This window comes from Gekko japonicus, unplaced genomic scaffold (assembly GCF_001447785.1).
Source record: "Gekko japonicus isolate JY-2015 unplaced genomic scaffold, Gekko_japonicus_V1.1 scaffold2236, whole genome shotgun sequence".
NCBI classification, from domain to species: domain Eukaryota; kingdom Metazoa; phylum Chordata; class Lepidosauria; order Squamata; family Gekkonidae; genus Gekko; species Gekko japonicus.
Genome location: NW_015176518.1, coordinates 1 through 18,827, shown reverse-complemented (window position 1 = coordinate 18,827; position 18,827 = coordinate 1). Strand labels below are relative to the sequence as shown.

General features: G+C 47.0%; 1 protein-coding gene across 1 annotated transcript in view; it reads left to right on the top strand.

Annotated features, from left to right (window-relative positions):
• The window catches only part of LOC107124002 (membralin-like), a gene marked incomplete at its 3' end in the record, with an annotated part of 41,898 nt that extends 23,421 nt beyond the window's left edge, over positions 1–18,477 (top strand). Inside the window, exons 3-6 of the mRNA XM_015427376.1 lie at positions 1,066–1,183; positions 8,696–8,800; positions 17,671–17,868; positions 18,338–18,477. Of these exons, the coding sequence (XP_015282862.1) occupies positions 1,066–1,183; positions 8,696–8,800; positions 17,671–17,868; positions 18,338–18,477 (561 nt within the window). The remainder of the gene's footprint in view (positions 1–1,065; positions 1,184–8,695; positions 8,801–17,670; positions 17,869–18,337) is intronic.
• Positions 18,478–18,827: the final 350 nt, after the last annotated feature.

Below are 18,827 nucleotides of genomic sequence, written 5' to 3'. Positions count from 1 at the left end.
AGGTACATATTTGGTATTTGGCTTCCCAAAATCTGGGTCACCTTCATGGGTGGGTGGCCTCGAAAGAAGGCAGGAACTCAGTGCTCCCTCTAAGCTGTGGGAGTCCTGTGAGCAAAAATTCTGCTTTGTGAGCTGCTGGCATCAAAGTTGTGAGCGAGCGACTTGGCTGCTGCATACATTAGCTTGCTCTGGAGCCCTCCTTACTGAGCTAAGACAACAACGCGTGAGCCGGAGGCTAAAGAAGTGTGAGCTGGCTCACACGAACTCAGCTTAGCGGGAACACTGCCTAGGACCTGAATTTGGGCCGTCAGGGTCTAAACCAGCGCCTGGCGTGAGCTGCGGCATTCTTCAGCCCTTGAAGCTCCTGAGTTGCCTTAAGCTGGGGGTTCCCCAACATGGTGCCCCTGGGCATCCTGATGCCCACAGACGCTTTTTGTGGCGCCCGTCAAGTATTATTCGAAAATGGGTGGGGCCAGCTGGGGCTTTTGATTGGCCACTGGAGGTCTGATCTCCATGGTACAGCCTGAAGATAAAGCTGTGTATGCCAGAAAATACTTTAAAACAATACGTTCATTGTAAAAGGCATCCTGTTAAATGGAGCTTCTGTCTGACACATTGGAAGAGCTTAGAGTTATGCACGATCTCACTCTCCAAGATTTCGTGGTCGCCCTGCCTCTTGCAGCAGCCATTTTGTGGTTGCGCCCCTCCATCCAGCGTCAGAATCCCAAAGGGTACCCGCAGGCGCAAAAAGGTTCGGGACAGTGTCCCCCCCCAAGCTGAGTTGGTGTGAGCTAGCTCATCGTTTTTTAGCCCCCGGCTCACACATTTTTGCCTCAGCTCAGAGCAAACTGGCTCCAGAGCAAACTGATTTTTGCAGCAGTCAAATCGCTCGCTCACAAGTTTAATGCCAGGAGCACACAAAGTGGAATTTTTGCTCACAAGACTCCACAGCTTAGAGGGAGAATTGGTTGGGGACCCCCTGCCTTAAGCTGTTTTGCCCGGCCTGGGATCTGTTTGAATTCTTCCGGCTCTAATTCTTTTTTCCCCCCTTCCCCCTGCTAACAGTTTGAGTTAGATATCGAGCCAAAGCTGTTCTTCAAGCCGCCCCGGTCTGGCGGTGCCAAGGTGCTGGCCCAGAACAAAAGCCAGGAGTTCTCGTTCGGCAGCGAGACGGCCCCTAAAGGTATGCAGCCTCTCAGCGAGACCATGTCCGAGTTTGAGATGCTGGCCAAAGCAGGTAAAGAGACGCGCCTGGGCCTTCGCTTCCTCCCACCCCTCCCATCCTGCTTTCCTCTCACCTTCTCGAATCCTTCCTTTTCTCATCTTTTGTCACCTCTTTAGCACTCATGACTCCTTTCCTCCATCTGCTCCTCCAGCCTGACCTTTCTGTACGTTGTTAAAACCGTTGATCTAGCTGTCTGGCAGCACTTGAAACCCTCTGGGGCTTTAATGGGACTTGAAAATGTTTTGCTGTTAAGTTTGGGGTGAACGGCACCTAGTATGGGTGTGCAAGAAGTGGGCTGCGTTTACTTAACAGAAGTTCACGCTGAAAGAGTTGGTATTAAATTGGCGTCTCCCGCACTTCCGAGTCCTGACGCCTGAGGGACAATCCTTCCCTCCCCCATGAATAAAAATTGCAGATGTGCATCACTGTGAGATTAAGGATTCTGCGCCCTGGGTATGGGTCCCAAAGGGAAGGCAATATAACTTACAGCAGTGTGCCTCGTAGAGATGCCGTGAGCGGGTATCTTAGAAGGTCTCAACGTTGGGAGAGGTTTGATTGGTTCAGGGCAGGTTTATTTATTTATTTATTAGATTAGATTTCGAAACTGCCCTCCCCTGTAAGACAGGGCTCAGGGCAGTGTCCAACAGTAAAAATTAGGTATGCCCCCCTGTAGAGGGTGTCCTGTTGTGTACCTGTGTGAGTTGCTGCTCACCGCCAGACTCCTTCCATCACCAAAGCATGCCTCATGAAAGCAATTGCCCATAAACACCCTCCTTCTGTACAAATTGCTTTCCTGGGTGTGTCTTACGCTTGGAAAGCTGACAACCCCTGACTCGTGCAGAGGTTCAGCGGGCAGCCTCTGTGAACAGGTGCTTGCCTTTTGTGTACCTTTTTTTCCTTTTGGCAGTTCTTTGGGGTGAACGGCACCTAGTATGGGTGTGCAAGAAGTGGGCTGCGTTTACTTAACAGAAGTTCACGCTGAAAGAGTTGGTATTAAATTGGCGTCTCCCGCACTTCCGAGTCCTGACGCCTGAGGGACAATCCTTCCCTCCCCCATGAATAAAAATTGCAGATGTGCATCACTGTTTTTCCTGTACAGGGTGGCTTTAAGAAAGTGTGAGATTAAGGATTCTGCGCCCTGGGTATGGGTCCCGATGGGAAGGCAATATAACTTACAGCAGTGCGCCTCCTAGAGATGCAGTGAGCAGGTATCTTAGAAGGTCTCGACGTTGGGAGAGGTTTGATTGGTTCAGGGCAGGTTTATTTATTTATTAGATTAGATTTCGAAACTGCCCTCCCCTGTAATACAGGGCTCAGGGCAGTGTCCAACAGTAAAAATTAGGTATGCCCCCCTGCAGAGGGTGACCCGTTGTGTACCTGTGTGAGTTGCTGCTCACCGCCAGACTCCGTCCATCACCAAAGCATGCCTCATGAAAGCAATTGCCCATAAACACCCTCCTTCTGTACAAATTGCTTTCCTGGGTGTGTCTTACGCTTGGAAAGCTGACAACCCCTGACTCGTGCAGAGGTTCAGCGGGCAGCCTCTGTGAACAGGTGCTTGCCTTTTGTGTACCTTTTTTTCCTTTTGGCAGTTCTCTTGCAGCCTGCCAGCGCACCCCAGTCCTCAGCGTGAGAGAAGTGCAATGGCAGATGAATTGGTGGGGGATCAATTAGCGAGGAGTTTTTCTTGATCCCTAAGTGTATTTCTGTGCTACACATGAAGCTGCTTTATACTGAATCGGACCTTTAGTCCATCGAAGTCAGTATTGCCTACTCAGACAGGGGCAGTGGCACTCCAGGGTCTCAAGCAGAGGTCTTTCACATCACCTGCTGCCTGGCACTTTTAACTGGAGGTGCCGGGGATTGAACCTGGAACCTTCTGTACGCCAAGCAGAGGCTCTGCCATTGAGCCACAGTCCCTCCCATGTACATTTGTAACTGCTATGGCTTCCTCTCTCCTCCTGCTTCTCCCCACCCCCAATTACTCTTCAGGGAATGAGATTTCCCTTCTGAAGATCCCTAGCCCTCCGGATCACAGAACTGCAATTCCCAGAGAGAGAAGTGGGTGACTTGGCAAACGGTTTAAGAGGAGAGAAAGCGAAGGCCCCAGAGAAGTTGGACATCCCCAAAGAAAAATAGATTAATGGCTTCTGCGTTTGAATCCCGGGAACAAAGGCAGTGGCCTTTTGGAAGGAACACATCTCAGAGCAGTTAAAAATTCCTCAACCGCAGCGTCGGGGTGGACAGTTCAGAGCTTGCTGAGAATGCAAGCCAAAGAAGACTGCTCCTGTTTAATTACTGACAGGGCCGTTCAGAAATTAGATCTCTCTGCAGCAGAGAGGCCCAAATGCATTTTCCCCTCCCCAGATTTGCAGTTGGAATAATTTTTGATGGGCTGGTCTAACTTGCCCTGTGCCCATTTGAAATCCTTACGTCCATGCTTTCCTTTGGGAAAATTGGGAGTGGGAGCCAGGGAATAATCAAAGCCTTGGTATAAATCCTTGCTGGCTATTTATTATTCTTGAAGGGTATTCCCTGTCTTCTACCCCACTCAGGGCTCTTGAGGGAGCTTAGAGTGCAGTTTAAAATGGATAAAGGGAAAAACAGGACCATTTAAGGCAATAATGGCTGGCACGGCAGCCGCTGGCCCAGATAAAACCCTGACCCCCAGAGAAATTAGCCCAACGAAGCTGCAGACAACGGGTTATAAAAAGGTGCTCGTCGCTAGCGAGTCGGATTCAGGTTCTAGGTGACTAGACGAGGGGGGAGGTTTTTAATTTGGAAGAGTTGGTGCTCACTTGTTGTGGACTTGGAAGTCCAGGACTGTTTGACTGGCAAGGCTAGTAATAATTTTTTTAGGCCAATGACATCTTTGTGGACTACTTTGCATACCTGGATTAAGCAAAAGGCACCTCTGAACGACAGGATCTTAATCAGCATTCGGAGATGGCTGGGGAGTGAGTCCGGCGGGCCTTCTGTGGGAGGGAGATGCGCAAAGAGGGAGAGAAAGCTGGGCTGTTTGTGGGGGACTCAAGATTGGGCCTCCCTGTGGTGACCTCAGCACCCACAGGAGAAGGAAGGCATCTGCCCTGTTGGGGGGGACTTAGGGAAAGGTTGTAACATCAGCCTGCGAAGCATAAGAACACGAGAGAAGCCATGTTGGATCAGGCCAATGGCGCATCCAGTCCAGCACTCTTTGTCAAACAGTGTCCAAAATCCAGGTGCCATTAGGAGGTCCACAGTGGAGCCAGAACTCCCAAAGCCCTCCCACTGTTGCCCCCCCCCAAGCACCAAGAATACAGAGCACCCCTGCCCCAGAGTGTTCCATCTATACCTTGTGGCTCATAGCCACGGATGGACCTCTGCTCCAGATGTTTATCCAGGCCCCACTTGAAGCTGTCTCTACTTGTAGCCACCACCACTTCCTGCAGCAGTGAATTCCCCATGTTAAAGAAGTACTTTCTTTTGTCTGTTCTAAGACTACTACTCAGGGGTCATTTCCTGCAGGAGCGCACAGGAGTGGCGCTCCGGCAGTAAAGAGCCCAGGGGGTGGGCACATGTAGCTAGCAATCCAAAACAGTCCAGTGTAGCCTGAGCAGTGGGTGTTGCCTTCTGCCACACTTCCGGTGATGTCAGGGGGCGTGACATATGCTAATGAGTTATGCTAATGAGCACTTGTACCTCTTTTTCTACAAAATGACCCCTGCTACTCGTTAATTTCATTGAGTGCCCACCACAAGTTCTTGTATTGTGAGGAAGGGAGAAGAGGACTTCTTTCTCTGCCTTCTCTATCCCATGCATAGTTCTGTAAACTTCTATCGTGTCACCCCTCAGTCGTCATTTCTCCAAGCTAAAAAACCCTAACTGCTTTAACCTTTCCTCATAAGGAAGGCATTCCACCCCCTTAATCATTTTAGTTGCCCTTTTCTGCACTTTTTCCAATGCAGTGACATCTTTTTTGAGGTGCAGTGACCAGAACTGTACACAGTACTCCAAATGAGGCCGCACCATCAATTTGTACAGGGGCATCATGATACTGTCCGATTTGTTTTCAGTCCCCAACAAAAAACCTGTCAGCACAGACCGGGGGTGGGGGGGGTCGTCGTCCCGTGTCGAAAATCAATCCTGTTCCCTCCCCCCAGCAGCCCCTGCCCGTTCAGCTGTGCTTTCGGTGGCCTTTTCCAAATAGCCTTTTCCGTTAAAATCCATCAAAAGCCTCGCCTCCTGATCCGTGGCGAACAGCTCTGTCGGCAGCTGTGGCCGTTAAATGCGAACTCTCCGAGGTTTTCTTTCTTCTTTTTAAATGAAGCCATTCAAAGCCCGGGTGGCTGTCAGCAGCGGGTCTGTGTCCCTTTGGGTGTTTGAAGTAAAAGCCGGGATCTCTGCGCTTCAGCAGATAAGCGTGGGGCTTTGCACGACGACCTCCCCCGGAGCTTGACTGCTGTGGACCTTTACCGTTCTAAGCCCTTCACAGAATGTTGCTCAGCGTCCCTCCTTGGCTCTTGGCCATCAGGTTGGGAGTTGGCAGGAGGAAGCCCCCCACCCCCCCCTTCCTGCTGTGTTCAGCTTCAGGTTCATGTCCTCCCGGCAGCACCCAGCCCCAAACCCCTCTGGGAAGATGGCTCTGCAGTGAAACTGTGTAGAACAGACAGGAGGAAGTGCTTCTTCACACAGCGCAATTGTTAACTTGTGGAACTCACTGCCACTGGATGCAGTGTTGGGCACTCGCTTGGGTGTCCGTAAAAGGGTATTCCCATGGGGATAGAGACCGATCAATGACAGGTAGCCATAATGGGCTAACTGAAACCTCCATGTTCAGAGGCGGAGTATCTCTGAATACCGGATGCCGGAATTCAGCAATAGGGGGAGACGTCGGCCTCCGTGAGAAGCAGGCTTCCGGAGCGTTTGACTGACGCAGCAGAGCTGCTTTTAGATAAACCTTGCAGTTAGAATATGAAAGCGATGGCTGATTTGCCCCTGTTGTTCAGAGGGTAAACTGCTTCTGAATATTGAGGTTCCATTTTGTTATCCTGGACAATAGCTGTCGGTGGGTATCATTCCGTGTAAGTCTGCTGCACTGACAAAAAGACCTTCTGATTAATTCGTATAGGATGCCCATTTATTCACCTTTTCGAACAGGCACTTTTATTTTATTTTTTTTACACCAGTACTGGCAAAGCTACCGTAGAAGAGACGTCCCCTCCCCGTTTCTCTCAGTCAGGAACGCCTCTTCCGAGAGGGCACAACTGTTCGTCCCTTTCCCCCTGTCCAGAATGATTTGATGCTTATTTTCTCATCCAAAGACAATAAACGGAAAATTTGTATTACCACCATTTATATGCATTATTGAGTTATCCAGTCAATTACAGGGACTCATGAAGATTCCAGTTAAAGCAAACACCTTCCTCTCTGTAAACGAGAGGGCGTTAAATTAACATGCATTTCCTTAATTTTCTCTAACCATTCTTGCGTACTTGGAGCATTATTCTGCTTCCAGTCTTACTAGGTATTACCGCCCTGGCTGCAGAAATTAAATATAAGAGAACTACCTTCAGTCTTTTAGGAAATCATGCAGTGTAACTTAATGAGGAAACAACTGGCCTTAGAGACGCCACCATTTCACATCCCGGTTCTACCTGTTTGTGGACCTTTCCCCAAAACTTAAGTGCACAAGGGCATTTTGGTGTAGTGGTTAAGAGCGCGGACTCTGATCTGGGAGGACTGGATTTGATTCCCCACTCCTCCACTTGCACCTGCTGGATGACCTTGGGCAAGCCATAGTTCTGGCACAGCTGTTCTTGAAAAAGACCAGTTTCTGTCAGAACTCTCTCAGCCCCACCTACCTCCCAGGGTGTCTGTTGTGGAGAGGGGAAGGGAAAGGCGTTTGTAAGCCACTCTGAGACTCCTTTGGGTAGTGAAGGGTGGGGTAGAAATCCAGTCTCTTCTTCTTCTTCATTACCACTGTACTTGGATAACACCCACCACTGGCAAGTTACAGAAATAGCATTGCCCAGTACAGCTAACATGCATCATGCCTAACTTTTTGGAGGGGGGGGAAGCCTGTGAGCCACCTTAATTATATTTTTCTTAAGCGCGATAGTAAATGATGGGCTATAATGAAGATTGGAAACGTGACCTTACCTGGGAAACACGTTACTTTGCTATATATCTGTGGTTTAAATCATTCAAGAGGGAATTAGATAAGCATATGGAGCAGAAGTCCATCAGTGGCTATTAGCCACAAGATATAGATAGGAACTCTGGGGCAAGTGATGCTCTGTATTCTTGGTGCTTGGGCGGGTCAACAGTGGGCGGGCTTCTAGTGTCCTGGCCCCACTGCTGGACCTCCTGAGGGCACCTGGTATTTTTGGCCACCGTGTGACAGAGTGTTGGACTGGATGGGCCATTGGACTGATCCAACATTGGCTTATCTCATGTTCTTATCGCTTGCCAAAAGCACAGAAAATACAAGTCATCTCGGTGCCTGAATTTTTTTTTTGAGGTGTATGACGCTAAGCAACCTGGTTTGACATGCATTCTGTCTTGCACTTTGTTGGGGCTTGTCTTTTGACATGGTACACATGTTTAAGATTTATTTCGTTAAGCCATGCTGTGCATGCACGTTCAGATTCCCACTTTATAAAGCTTACTTCTATTACAATATTGTACTTAACTTTAAAGTAATTATCAGGCAAATAAGTTTGCACAGGTCTTTAAATATAATTGTTAGAAATTGCTTTTTCACAGTGAATTTTTTTTCTTGGTATCAGCAGTACTGTGTTCCCTTTTTGACAGATTTATATAGGGCTATAAAATAAGACAAACGTTGATACCTCTTAGTCAGTCCCGTGACCAACATCATTACTCTATTTGCTCTGAGATCTAGAATTATGATCTAGATTATGCATGGGATAGAGCAGGTTGAGAAAGAAGTACTTTCCTCCCTTTCTCACAATACAAGAACTCGTGGGCACTCCATGAAATTGCTGAGCAGTCAGGTTAGAACGGATAAAAGGAAGCACTTCTTCACCCAAAGAGTGATGAACACATGGAATTCACTGCCACAAGAGGTGGTGGTGGCTACAAGCCACGGACGGCTTCAAGAGACTATTACCCACAAGTTATAGACAGGAACTCTCAGGCTGGGGCAAGTGATTCTTGGTGCTTGGGGGGGGGCACAGTGGGGGGGGGGCTTCTAGTGTCCTGGCCCCACTTCTGGACCTCCTGATGGCACCTAGTATTTTTGTTGGACATGTTCTTATGTTCTTAATTAGCCACAGAATTGTGAAGTAACAAGATGATATAAGTTCTCCGAAATAAATGGTCCACTCCAATGTGTGTGTTTTTAAATCTGCTGGATTATGCTGTCTGTTCACCCGGTTTCCTTGCAGCGGGCGGCCATCCTCTGCCATGGCCGCATCTCATTGTGTCCAGCCTCTTGACCTCCTGTTCCCCCCTTTCCACTTGCAGTGTGGCCCCAGGAAGAGTATATCGTGGAGTATTCCTTGGAGTACGGCTTTCTGCGCCTGTCTCAGAGCACCCGCCAGCGCCTCGGCTTCATGGTGGTGACCCTGGGTAAGTTTGGAAATGGATGCGGGAGCTTCCAGGGCTCCAGGGGCGAAGCGTCCCCCCCCCTTTCTTGCTGTGTCTGTCGGGGTGTCTGTGACGTGACCAAGCGCCTGCCCGCAGATGTCTTTGTTTACTTCGTTTATAATTCCACCTTTCTTTAGGAGACTTAAGGTGACTGCACAGTTGAAACTTAACGCGGTCAGAGCTCTGCCATCAGCAGTGCAGTGAAACAGAATGACAAAATCGGCAAGGTGCACTAAAGCAGTGTGCTAAATACAAAAACAGTATAACGCAGGCAGCGAGCGATGAAACGGAACTGGATTGCAGAATTAGATGCACAGAGCAACGGCATCGTGTATGCAAGTGAGCAAAGCAGTGAGAGCTCCTTGAAGCCTTGCAAACCTTATCAACGACCCTGCTCCCTTCATAAAAAATGCCCTCCTGAACGTTTCTGTTTTTAAAATTTATTTATTTAGACTTCTGGACCGCCCTTTCCTGCGGGTAGGGCTCAGGGCGGTTTACAAGATTTATTTTATTTATTTATATTTAAATTTATATCCCGCACCTCCCCGACGTAGCAGTCTCAGGGCCGCGAACAACATATTTATAAACAAATACATTAAACGTTCAGTATATATTAAAACAGCATTTAAAGTAAGATTATAATGTAAAAACATGATCATAATACAAGATGGCGACCTTCTGTCTTCATTTCATTTGAGTGGCCGCCTCCCAGGCTCTGCCAAGCTGTTAGTCATCTGGCTGGTAAAGGTGTTGGTTACAGTCAGGTTGGTGAAGATGTTGATATTAGGGCCAGGGCCGTAATGTTAAGGCGGCCCCTTACTTGAAGGCTTGGTGGAAGAGCTCCGTTTTACAGGCCCTGCAGAACTGCAAAAGGTCCCGCGGGGCCCTGATGTCATCCGGGAGCTCATTCCACCGGTGGGGGGGCCACCACAGAGAAGGCCCTGGCCCTCGTTGGAGCCATCCTGGCCTCTTTAGGGCCCGTAAGAGCCAGGCGATTTTGGGATCCAGATCTTAATGTTCTCTGGGGCACATGTGGGGAAAGGCGGTCCCTTAGGTAAGTAGATCCCCGGCCATATAGGGCTTTAAAGGTAACAACCAGCACCTTGAACCGTATTTAGATTAAGTTAAAGCTGGAATAATAGAATCAATATATAACAGAAGGTCTATTCCAAAATTGCAGCTTCCCCGTAGCCTCCTAACGGGATAGGGTGAAGGGAGATGGGAGGTATGAGAGTGCCAGTTTAGCTGCTGACCCGTCGCCGTCCTCAACCAAAGGCCTGGAGGAACATCTCTGCCTTACAAGCCCCATGGAAAGGTCATAAATCCTAAATAATAAAGGCAATAGATTTTGAATCGAGCCCAAAACTGTCTGGCCCTTCCAGGCCCTAATGACGTTATGCTGGCATCAACTAGGGCCAGGGACTTTTCAGTAGCGGCTCCTAGCTGGTGGAATGAGCTCCCGGAAGATCTCAGGACCCTGCAGGACCTTTTACAGTTCTGCAGGGCCTGTAAGATGGAGCTCTTCCACCAGGCCTTCGACTAATGAGCCACACTTAATAAATTAAGGCCCTAGCCCCAATAACACCAATATCATCAACACCATCATCTACAGCCAAAATGGCCCAGATTGAGAGATCACCGTAAGATTGATTTGCTGACTGTACTCCTATTATTTTGATACTACCAATGCTTCACCATTGTCATATACTAGCACTTTATGTCATGTTTTTACTTATATTTTGATTTATTTGTTTTTTCTGTTTACAGATTTTTATGTAAACCTCCCTGAGCCTGCTTTGGCGGGGAGGGCAAGGTATAAATCAAATCAAATCAATAAATAAATACTGACTTGCCTAAGGGCACCTATTGAGTTTGTGCTGAAGATGAGATTTTAAAAAGCCACCTTCTGGATCACAGATCATTCTCTTAGCCACTGTGCTGCACCCATTCTTGTGAAGTCAGTGGCTCAACTTCAAATAGAACAAAGTTTGAGTCCAGTGGCACCTTTAAGACCAACAAAGCTTTATTCACGGTATAAGCCTTGGTGGACAAGCACACTTCTGCAGATACTGAACTTCAAATCGTTCCAGGTGGTCAGCTGTGTTGGTCTGAAGCAGTAGAACAAATTTAGAGACCAGTGGCCTTAAATACCTTTTAGTCTCAAAGGTGCCACTGGACTCTAAATTTGTTCTACTGAACTTCAAATAGAAGAAGAAGGAGAAGAGATTGGATTTATACCCCGCCCTTCACTACTGAAAGGTGTTTCAGAGTGGCTTACAAACTCCTTTCCCTTCCCCTCCCCACAACAGACACCCTGTGATGTCTAATCTGGTTCTCCCAGATTAGAGTCCGCGCACTTAACCACTACACCAAACTGGCTCTTAATAGGTAAGCATAATTCAGTAGCTTTAGGGAAACAAAGATTCTAAACCATGTTCTCTGTTCAGTTTCCAACCAAAGAATCAGTTCTCACAACACATCTAAAAGGAACACTGTTCATGTTATTAAATAGATACTAAAGAAAATTGGAAAATTTGCCCTCTCCGACCCCTCAAACACTTGCCCTTTTTGGTAGTCATAACTCATATCACAGACAGCTGAACACTGGCAGATTTAAAAATCACACCACTGATCCTGCATCCAGTTCCCAGGATGAAATTGTACATGAACCCCCCCCCCACACACACACATACACATTCCAATAAGGCTGCATAGCAGTTTTAGCTAGCTCTAGCTAGAAACCTTTAAACTCCTCTTCTCAGATTTACCCCTCAGAGACCAAATGCTGAGAAAAGGGTGCTAAAATGGTGCTAAGAGAGCCTGTTTGGTCTAGTGGTTAAGAGTGGCAGATTCTAATCTGGAGAACCAGGTTTGATTCCTCACTCTTCCATATGAAGCCAGCTGGGTGACCTTGGGTCAGTCACAGTTCTCTCAGAGGGGAGAGGAAGGGAAGGCAGTTATAAGCCACTCTGAGACTCCTTCCGGTAGTGAAGAGTGGGGTATAAAACCAACTCTTTTTCTTCTTCTTAAACATAAACATAAGAACATAAGAAAAGCCGGTATTGGATCAGGCCAATGGCCCATCCAGTCCAACACTCTGTCACACAGTGACCAAAAATACCAGGTGCCATCAGGAGGTCCACCAGTGGGGCCAGGACACTAGAAGCTCTCCCACTGTTGCCCCCCTCCCCCAGCACCAAGAAAACAGGGCATCACTTGCCCCAGACCAAGAGTTCCTATCTATACCACTGATGGATCTCTGCTCCATATGTTTATCCAATCCCCTCTTGAAGCCATCCATGTTTGTAGTCATTGCCTCCTCCTCCTCCTCCTCCTCCACCTCCTTTGTTAATAGAATTATAATAGCAATTTTTTTTTAACAAATGATGAGTTTAGAGCCGGTAAATGAACTGCCCAGAGGTTGCAGGCTAGCTGAGAAATAGCTAATTGGTAGTGTAAATATCATTCTCACAATAAAACAATTTCAGTAAAGAAATTTCTACTGCAAATTGCACTACGAGTCCTTTTCCTCCTTACACTGCTGAACAAAAGTGCATCCTTCATGTTTTCTTTTATTTTAATTTAGTGGACACTGGGATGGGGGAAAAGGTAACTGGAAAATGTTTTGGAAAAGGAAAATGATAGCACAGTTTTGCTTAGTCAAGGGAAAAGGGAGACTGGTTCAATGAATTTATGAGAAACAGAGTTCATCCAAAAGGTGAAAATATATAACAGGTGATTTGCCTGTAAGGAGAGAGGTTTGCTTTTTGTTACCTGTTCTCTTCATATCCAGTTTACCACTAAATAAACCCTAGCCATACACTCTGCCTCTTACGAAACCATGCAAAGTGTGTTTACATAGAGCCCCCCCATGCTTCTGCTACACATAGAATCTGTGAAATGTACCTATGCCTGGTAGAGAGTGCCAGAATAAGCAATGAACCTGGAAAAGACACAGTTATTAATGGCAAAGGTATTTCTTTCATTCTTGCTGGCAGACAGTTGAGGTGGGGGGGGAATGGAGGGAAGAATTTTTTATATGATGACATGGTTATTAAGGCAGCATGTAGGTGCTGTTGGTTCCAATTAAAATCAATATCTCTCCTGATTCGTGCCTCTTGTCTCTATGACAGCGAAAGTTCTCACTAAAGGGCTCCATCTGCTTTGCCTTCCCAATGGGATTCTGAACAACTGAATGACCTGCAGTGTTTATTATTAAGTTTTCAAAGAGAAAGCTGTTTTGGTCTAATTGAAGCAATAATATGAGTGAGGTTATTTCTGGTCAGTTCCCTGCTGTTTTCACTCTGGAGAATATATTCCAGGTGTTAGCTATGGAGTGTTGTGATACAGTATTGACTTTCCCTGGTATTTAGGCTTTCTTGAGCCAATGGGCCAATAAACTGCAGTTATGAGAGCAAGCCAGCCCTGGCCTCCCAGAGAAATATTTTTTTAGTTCACCATGAAGTAGACCCAGGTGGCCATTGACCCAGTTCTTTTACAAGGACTCCGTTCCTCAATATAGAAGCAATTGTTTTATTATTTTTACAAAACATCTTGTTCCCTTTGTAATAAATTATCATCCACTCCCGTACGCACAATTCACAATTCCTTGTGTACAGAAATGCAGAATAAATCTGGGAACTGTTCAGGTGAAACACTGGAAAGATTTTGAGCAAAACCCAAGGAGTGTTGCTAAGACACAAATGCATTTCTCAGGGTGTTTTCACACAATCCCAAATTGGCAGCATAGGTTATCAAAATCTGAAGCAAATTCAGGTGAACTACCTGAAGAACTTTACATTCACTGCAGTGATGCTGGGGAAATCAAGAATCATCTCCATGTGGATACAGCTTTAGAAAGTACATGAAACTATACTTGGGGGACAACATTTGAAAACTACAGAGAAAAGGCCAGGGAGATAAACCATTTCATAAATGATTGATTACCTTTGTGGCTAAACTGCAGTCCAGTAAAATACCTTCTAAGGGCATAAGAAGCAACGCTTCGGTTTTTGCATACCCATTTGAACATGAAAGCTACCCTGCAAGCAATGACTGTTTGCTCTTGAGTCATCATCCATAATATCTGCTGTGGGTGTGTGCTCACAGTTCACTGGATTGCTTGGATTATGTCCATGGTGCAGTGGTTAGAGTGTTGGCCTAGGATCTGAGAGACCCAGGTTCCAATCCCCACTCTACTATGGAAGTCCATTCAGTGACCTTGGGGCAGTCACTGTTTCCCTGCCTAGCCTACCTCACAGGGTTGTTGTGAGAATAAAACAGAGGAGGAAAGAATGATGTTGCAATCTGCTCCAGTCTCCCACTGGCAGTGAAAGTGGGGTATGCACTTTTCATATAAAAGGTTGCGGTCACATGTGCCAGAAAAAATGGGGGGAAGGGAGGGTATTTCTTCCGGAGGAATTTGACCCACAGTTGCACTATCACACCTCCATTTGAAGCTGCAGGCACAGTCCATCAGTGTGTGATCAGACACTACTGTGAGTGAGTCTTTTTTGTGTGTGCTGTTTCCCCCCCCATGCGCTTAAATGAGAGATCGATGAATCGCACCTCCACACCGAGGGCTCCCTATGGAGTTTGCGATGATGTGCATACTGCAAGGGGGGGGGGGACAACAGCACGGAGTCGGTATGGCCTGATCAGACCATCCCAACACCATGAGAGCGCGCTGGAGCAATCAGATACGGGAAAGTCCGTCCGTGGTCCATCGCAACCCGTTTACTACCAGTTTTTCGCTGGTGTCTTTTAACTCCACTTCTGCGACGGAGCAGAATGGGTTGCTGACAGCAGCGGGGAGCTTCCCAGATGTTGTTGTCTGATTGCACCATTTAAATCCGCCTGGCATTCGCACCTATGTCTGGTCTAACTGTGCATGTGATCGCAGCCAAAGAGAAGCTAAAAATTAACAGAAAACTCAAACTATGAATATTTGTGAATATATGTAACAGTGTCTGTGTTCTTTTAGTTATTAAAATATTTATAAGCCAGGTTTTCTCCCCAAAGCAAGTCACAAGAGAATTAAACACAAACAAGAGCAACCCACAGTAAACTTGTTACAATAGGGTTACCATATTATGGGTAAGTGTGGCTGGCTGAGTTCATGAGTTCCTAACTGAAGGCAGAAAGGAAGCCTTTTCGGCAACCATAACAACTTACTTCAATACAGTTCTCAAGCTTTTAATGCAACCTACCAAAGAAAGTGTTGGGTGATAGTGAGATATTGAAAAAATGGTATTTAGCAGAGATAAAATAGTCCAGCAGTCCCGGAATAAAATAATTCGGACTCAGAGTCCATGTGTGATTAAAATATAAAGTTTTTACTAAATTCTAGCATGGGAAGGGTAACTGGGATGAAAATAACAACAGAGCAAAATCTGCTACATCCTTACTCTACAAAGACAAAATTAGAAGAGCGAGATTATGGCTACTCTTCTTCTTCAGAACACCAAACAAAGACGGGAAGAGAACCATAAAATGATAATACACCTTGACACTTTAGTCCCAATCAAATTCCTAGATCAGGGAGAAAATTCCCGGGCTTTCTACATCTAAAGAACATTGGTTACATAAAAAACATGTGACTTCCTGTGAGTAACATAAACAAACATTTAACCCCAGATATACTGAGTGTTTTCAACTTGTAATACCCAACAGAAAGCCTCATGTCATTCAAAGAAAGTAGCACAGTCCCTTCCAGACTATCAGCCTTATCTACCAACATCACCTACCAACTGGCTGCAGTTTCAGCTCCTTACTTAGGTCCTGGTCACACAGAGAGTTTTGGCCCAGGAGAGGGACGGATCGGGGGCGCAGCAAACGGGCGCGATCTCACCGCAACATCTGGGAAGCGGTGCGCACCCATCCCCGATCCGTCCCTACCCCCAAAAACCCGCAGCAAAAAAGAACTACCGACAGAGGTGGTCTTACCTGAACGGCCGCAGCAAGCGTGGCCGTGGGATCATCGGTGCGTCCTTCTACCGGCGCATCCCCAGCTCCTGGACGAAGTGCGCATGCGCAGCCGGCTGCCTTGGTCTCTGACCGTGGCTTCCTCCACGGCATCTGATCGTGCTGGGGAGCAACGGCGCCGCGGCTCAGGGGATTCATGTGATCCCGCCGTGGCGTGTCTATTTTGGTGCGGCTTCCAAAAGCCACACTTTGGCCACGCATTTTCTCCCCCGTGTGGCAGGGGCCATATTTGACTATATATAGATGTATTTCTTCTATTACTGATGTCATATGATAATGTTATATTTTGCAACACTGCTGGGGCATAGTTGTTGATGAATCACATACTATTTATTTAGCAAGTCTCCAAATCCAGCTGTAATTTTTTAAAAAAAACCTGCCTACAAAACTAAAACCTGTGTCAAATAGCTTGAATGTAGCACAGTTCTTCTTTATCTGGTCTAGGAAACACTGAACAAAGCCTCAGGCTGAGTGCAGCAGCTAAAGCTTGAGCAAGAATGTAGTACTTGAAAGAAATTTGTGATAGAAATAAAGGTATCCAGTTCCACCACAGGTAAACAATAGAAGAACCTAATTATAACCTCACAAATAGCCAAAAATAGCTTCTGGTTGCTGTGATGAACAAGAAATAATCTGAATTATTTTGACTTTTACCAACACTGAATTACAGTTCTCCCAACTATGTGGTACAAGGCAGAGATCTATGGGCTTAAAGGAAAGTCCTACTAAGAAATGGAGGTGGAACTGGTTGAAATAAGATATATGTTCTTTTCTGAAACATCTGTGTCTATTAAATCCCCCAAGACAGTGAATTGTTTGGCTAACCAGAAAGTGTCCATCAAATCCTGGAAATAGTTAGGTGATTCAGAATGACTCAATTGACTGGATTTTTGCCATCTCTAACCTTTTATGGCATATCGGGATGAGATATAAGACCCTTTCATTCCATTCCCCATCGGCTGCAAGCAAAATAAGGCAAATCAAAAAAGACTGTTCTTTATCAAGCTATTTTGTCTCCAGCACTCACTTCTCCAGTTACAAGAGCCCCTAGAGACTAAGTACAAGACCTGTACTAATTGCCACAACAATTTACAACTATGTTGCTTTGATCATCTTTCACCTCTCCAGTTGGTTGTCTCCAGAAGTGTTAGATGTGATTACATAAGTAATTAACAGGAGGACAGATTGCATTTTAAAAGGCATTTGACAATAATTGAGCCATGGCATAAAGTGTTCTCACTATCAATTAAGAAGGAAGCAGTTTTAACACTTTCCAACACATGCAAATGAGGCAAATTATTGCCAGCTACATTACTGACAGAGCAATCCTAAACAGGTCTACCAGAATCCCACCCAGGTCTGTGCAGTTAATACCAATAAAGAGTGTTAAGGATTCCACTGTAAATCTCCCATTGTAATGGTATTAAAATACTACACTAATCAACATGTCTTCTGTGGTTTTAACAACTACTGGACAATGCATTGCTGGTGGGTGATGTGGCCATGCTTCCTAATTAGACTCCGGGCCTCACACATTGCAAAGGATTGCCTCATATTTCAAAGATCACAGTTCTAAATGATATCCATGGCTACCTTTAATTTAGGAAACCATCATTGGGTTTGTTTTGTTTTCATAATGGAACGCTTTTGAGAGACTCCTTCGGGTAGTGAAGGGCAGGGTATAAATCCAATCTCCTCCTCTTCCTTCTCCTCCTCTTCTTCTCCTCCTCCTCCTCTCTAAAACAAAAAGATTTGGAATTACCGGTTTCTTAAAAAATAAACCCGGCTCTGTAAGGGTTGGGAACATCGCTGCCTCTGTGCAGAGGGGGCCCAACTTTCTCACGCCGGCCCGCTCCCTTCCCTTCCAGACCCTGTCCGTCTCCATGCTCTTGCGGTACTCGCACCACCAGATCAAAATAAACCCGGCTCTGTAAGGGTTGGGAACATCGCTGCCTCTGTGCAGAGGGGGCCCAACTTTCTCACGCCGGCCCGCTCCCTTCCCTTCCAGACCCTGTCCGTCTCCATGCTCTTGCGGTACTCGCACCACCAGATCTTCGTCTTCATCGGTAAGCATTGCTGGTTGTCCCGGGAGAAAACCGGTGTCCTTCAGAGGGGTCGGAAGGCGGTTGGGATCAGACAGAGCCAGTTCGCCTGCTTCTCGGACCGGTTGCCGACAGAGGCTAAAAAAAGAGAGAAGACCCCTCTTCCTTTCCCGGGGGGGGGGGACCACGAACAAAGCTCTGACCTGCAGGCCGGCACTGGCGAGGGCCTTTGAGGTGCAGCTTCTCACAGTCTGCCTTTTTCCGGGCCTCTTTTCCCACTTCTGGTTGGATGACAGCTGGAGGCAGTGGGTCCCCGGCTCCCTCTGTGACTGGGGGGCGAGAAAGAGCTGTCGTTTGGGGGGGGGGAGCGAGAGAGGAGGGGTAGCCATGCTCTTGGGACAGGGGAAGGGAGCCACCATTAGAGGTACGTGAGGCTGTGGCCAGCCCTGCCCCCCTCTCTCACCCCTCCTGCCACTCCTCTCCTGTTTTCCAGTGGACCTGCTGCAGATGCTGGAGATGAACATGACCATCGCCTTCCCCGCAGCCCCTCTGCTCACGGTCATCTTGGCGCTCGTAGGTAAGGAGGCGGCCGCCGGCCCATCGGCCTCCAAGGAGACTCGAGCACCTTTAGCAGTGTGTCGGCCATGCAGCACAGAGCACCTTTTTAAATCCCCCGAAACCGTCTTCACACTTGAAGCTGGGAGCTCTTTCCCCGTCCTTTTCAGTGATGGGGTTACATTTTAGAATTAAGGGAGAAATGAGCGGCACCCAGCAGTGTGCCGACAGAACACAAAGGGGAAAACACCAGGTGACGGTTGACTGATCTCTTGTTGCACGGAGTCCCTGCACGTTTCGCCGCCCAGCTTTCATCACTATGTGGATGCTCTGATTCTTCCTAATGAAGGCTCCATGGCGAAACGCAAAGGGACTTTGTACAATAAGGATCAAAAAAAGGTCAAAAGTTTATTACGGTCATAAGACCA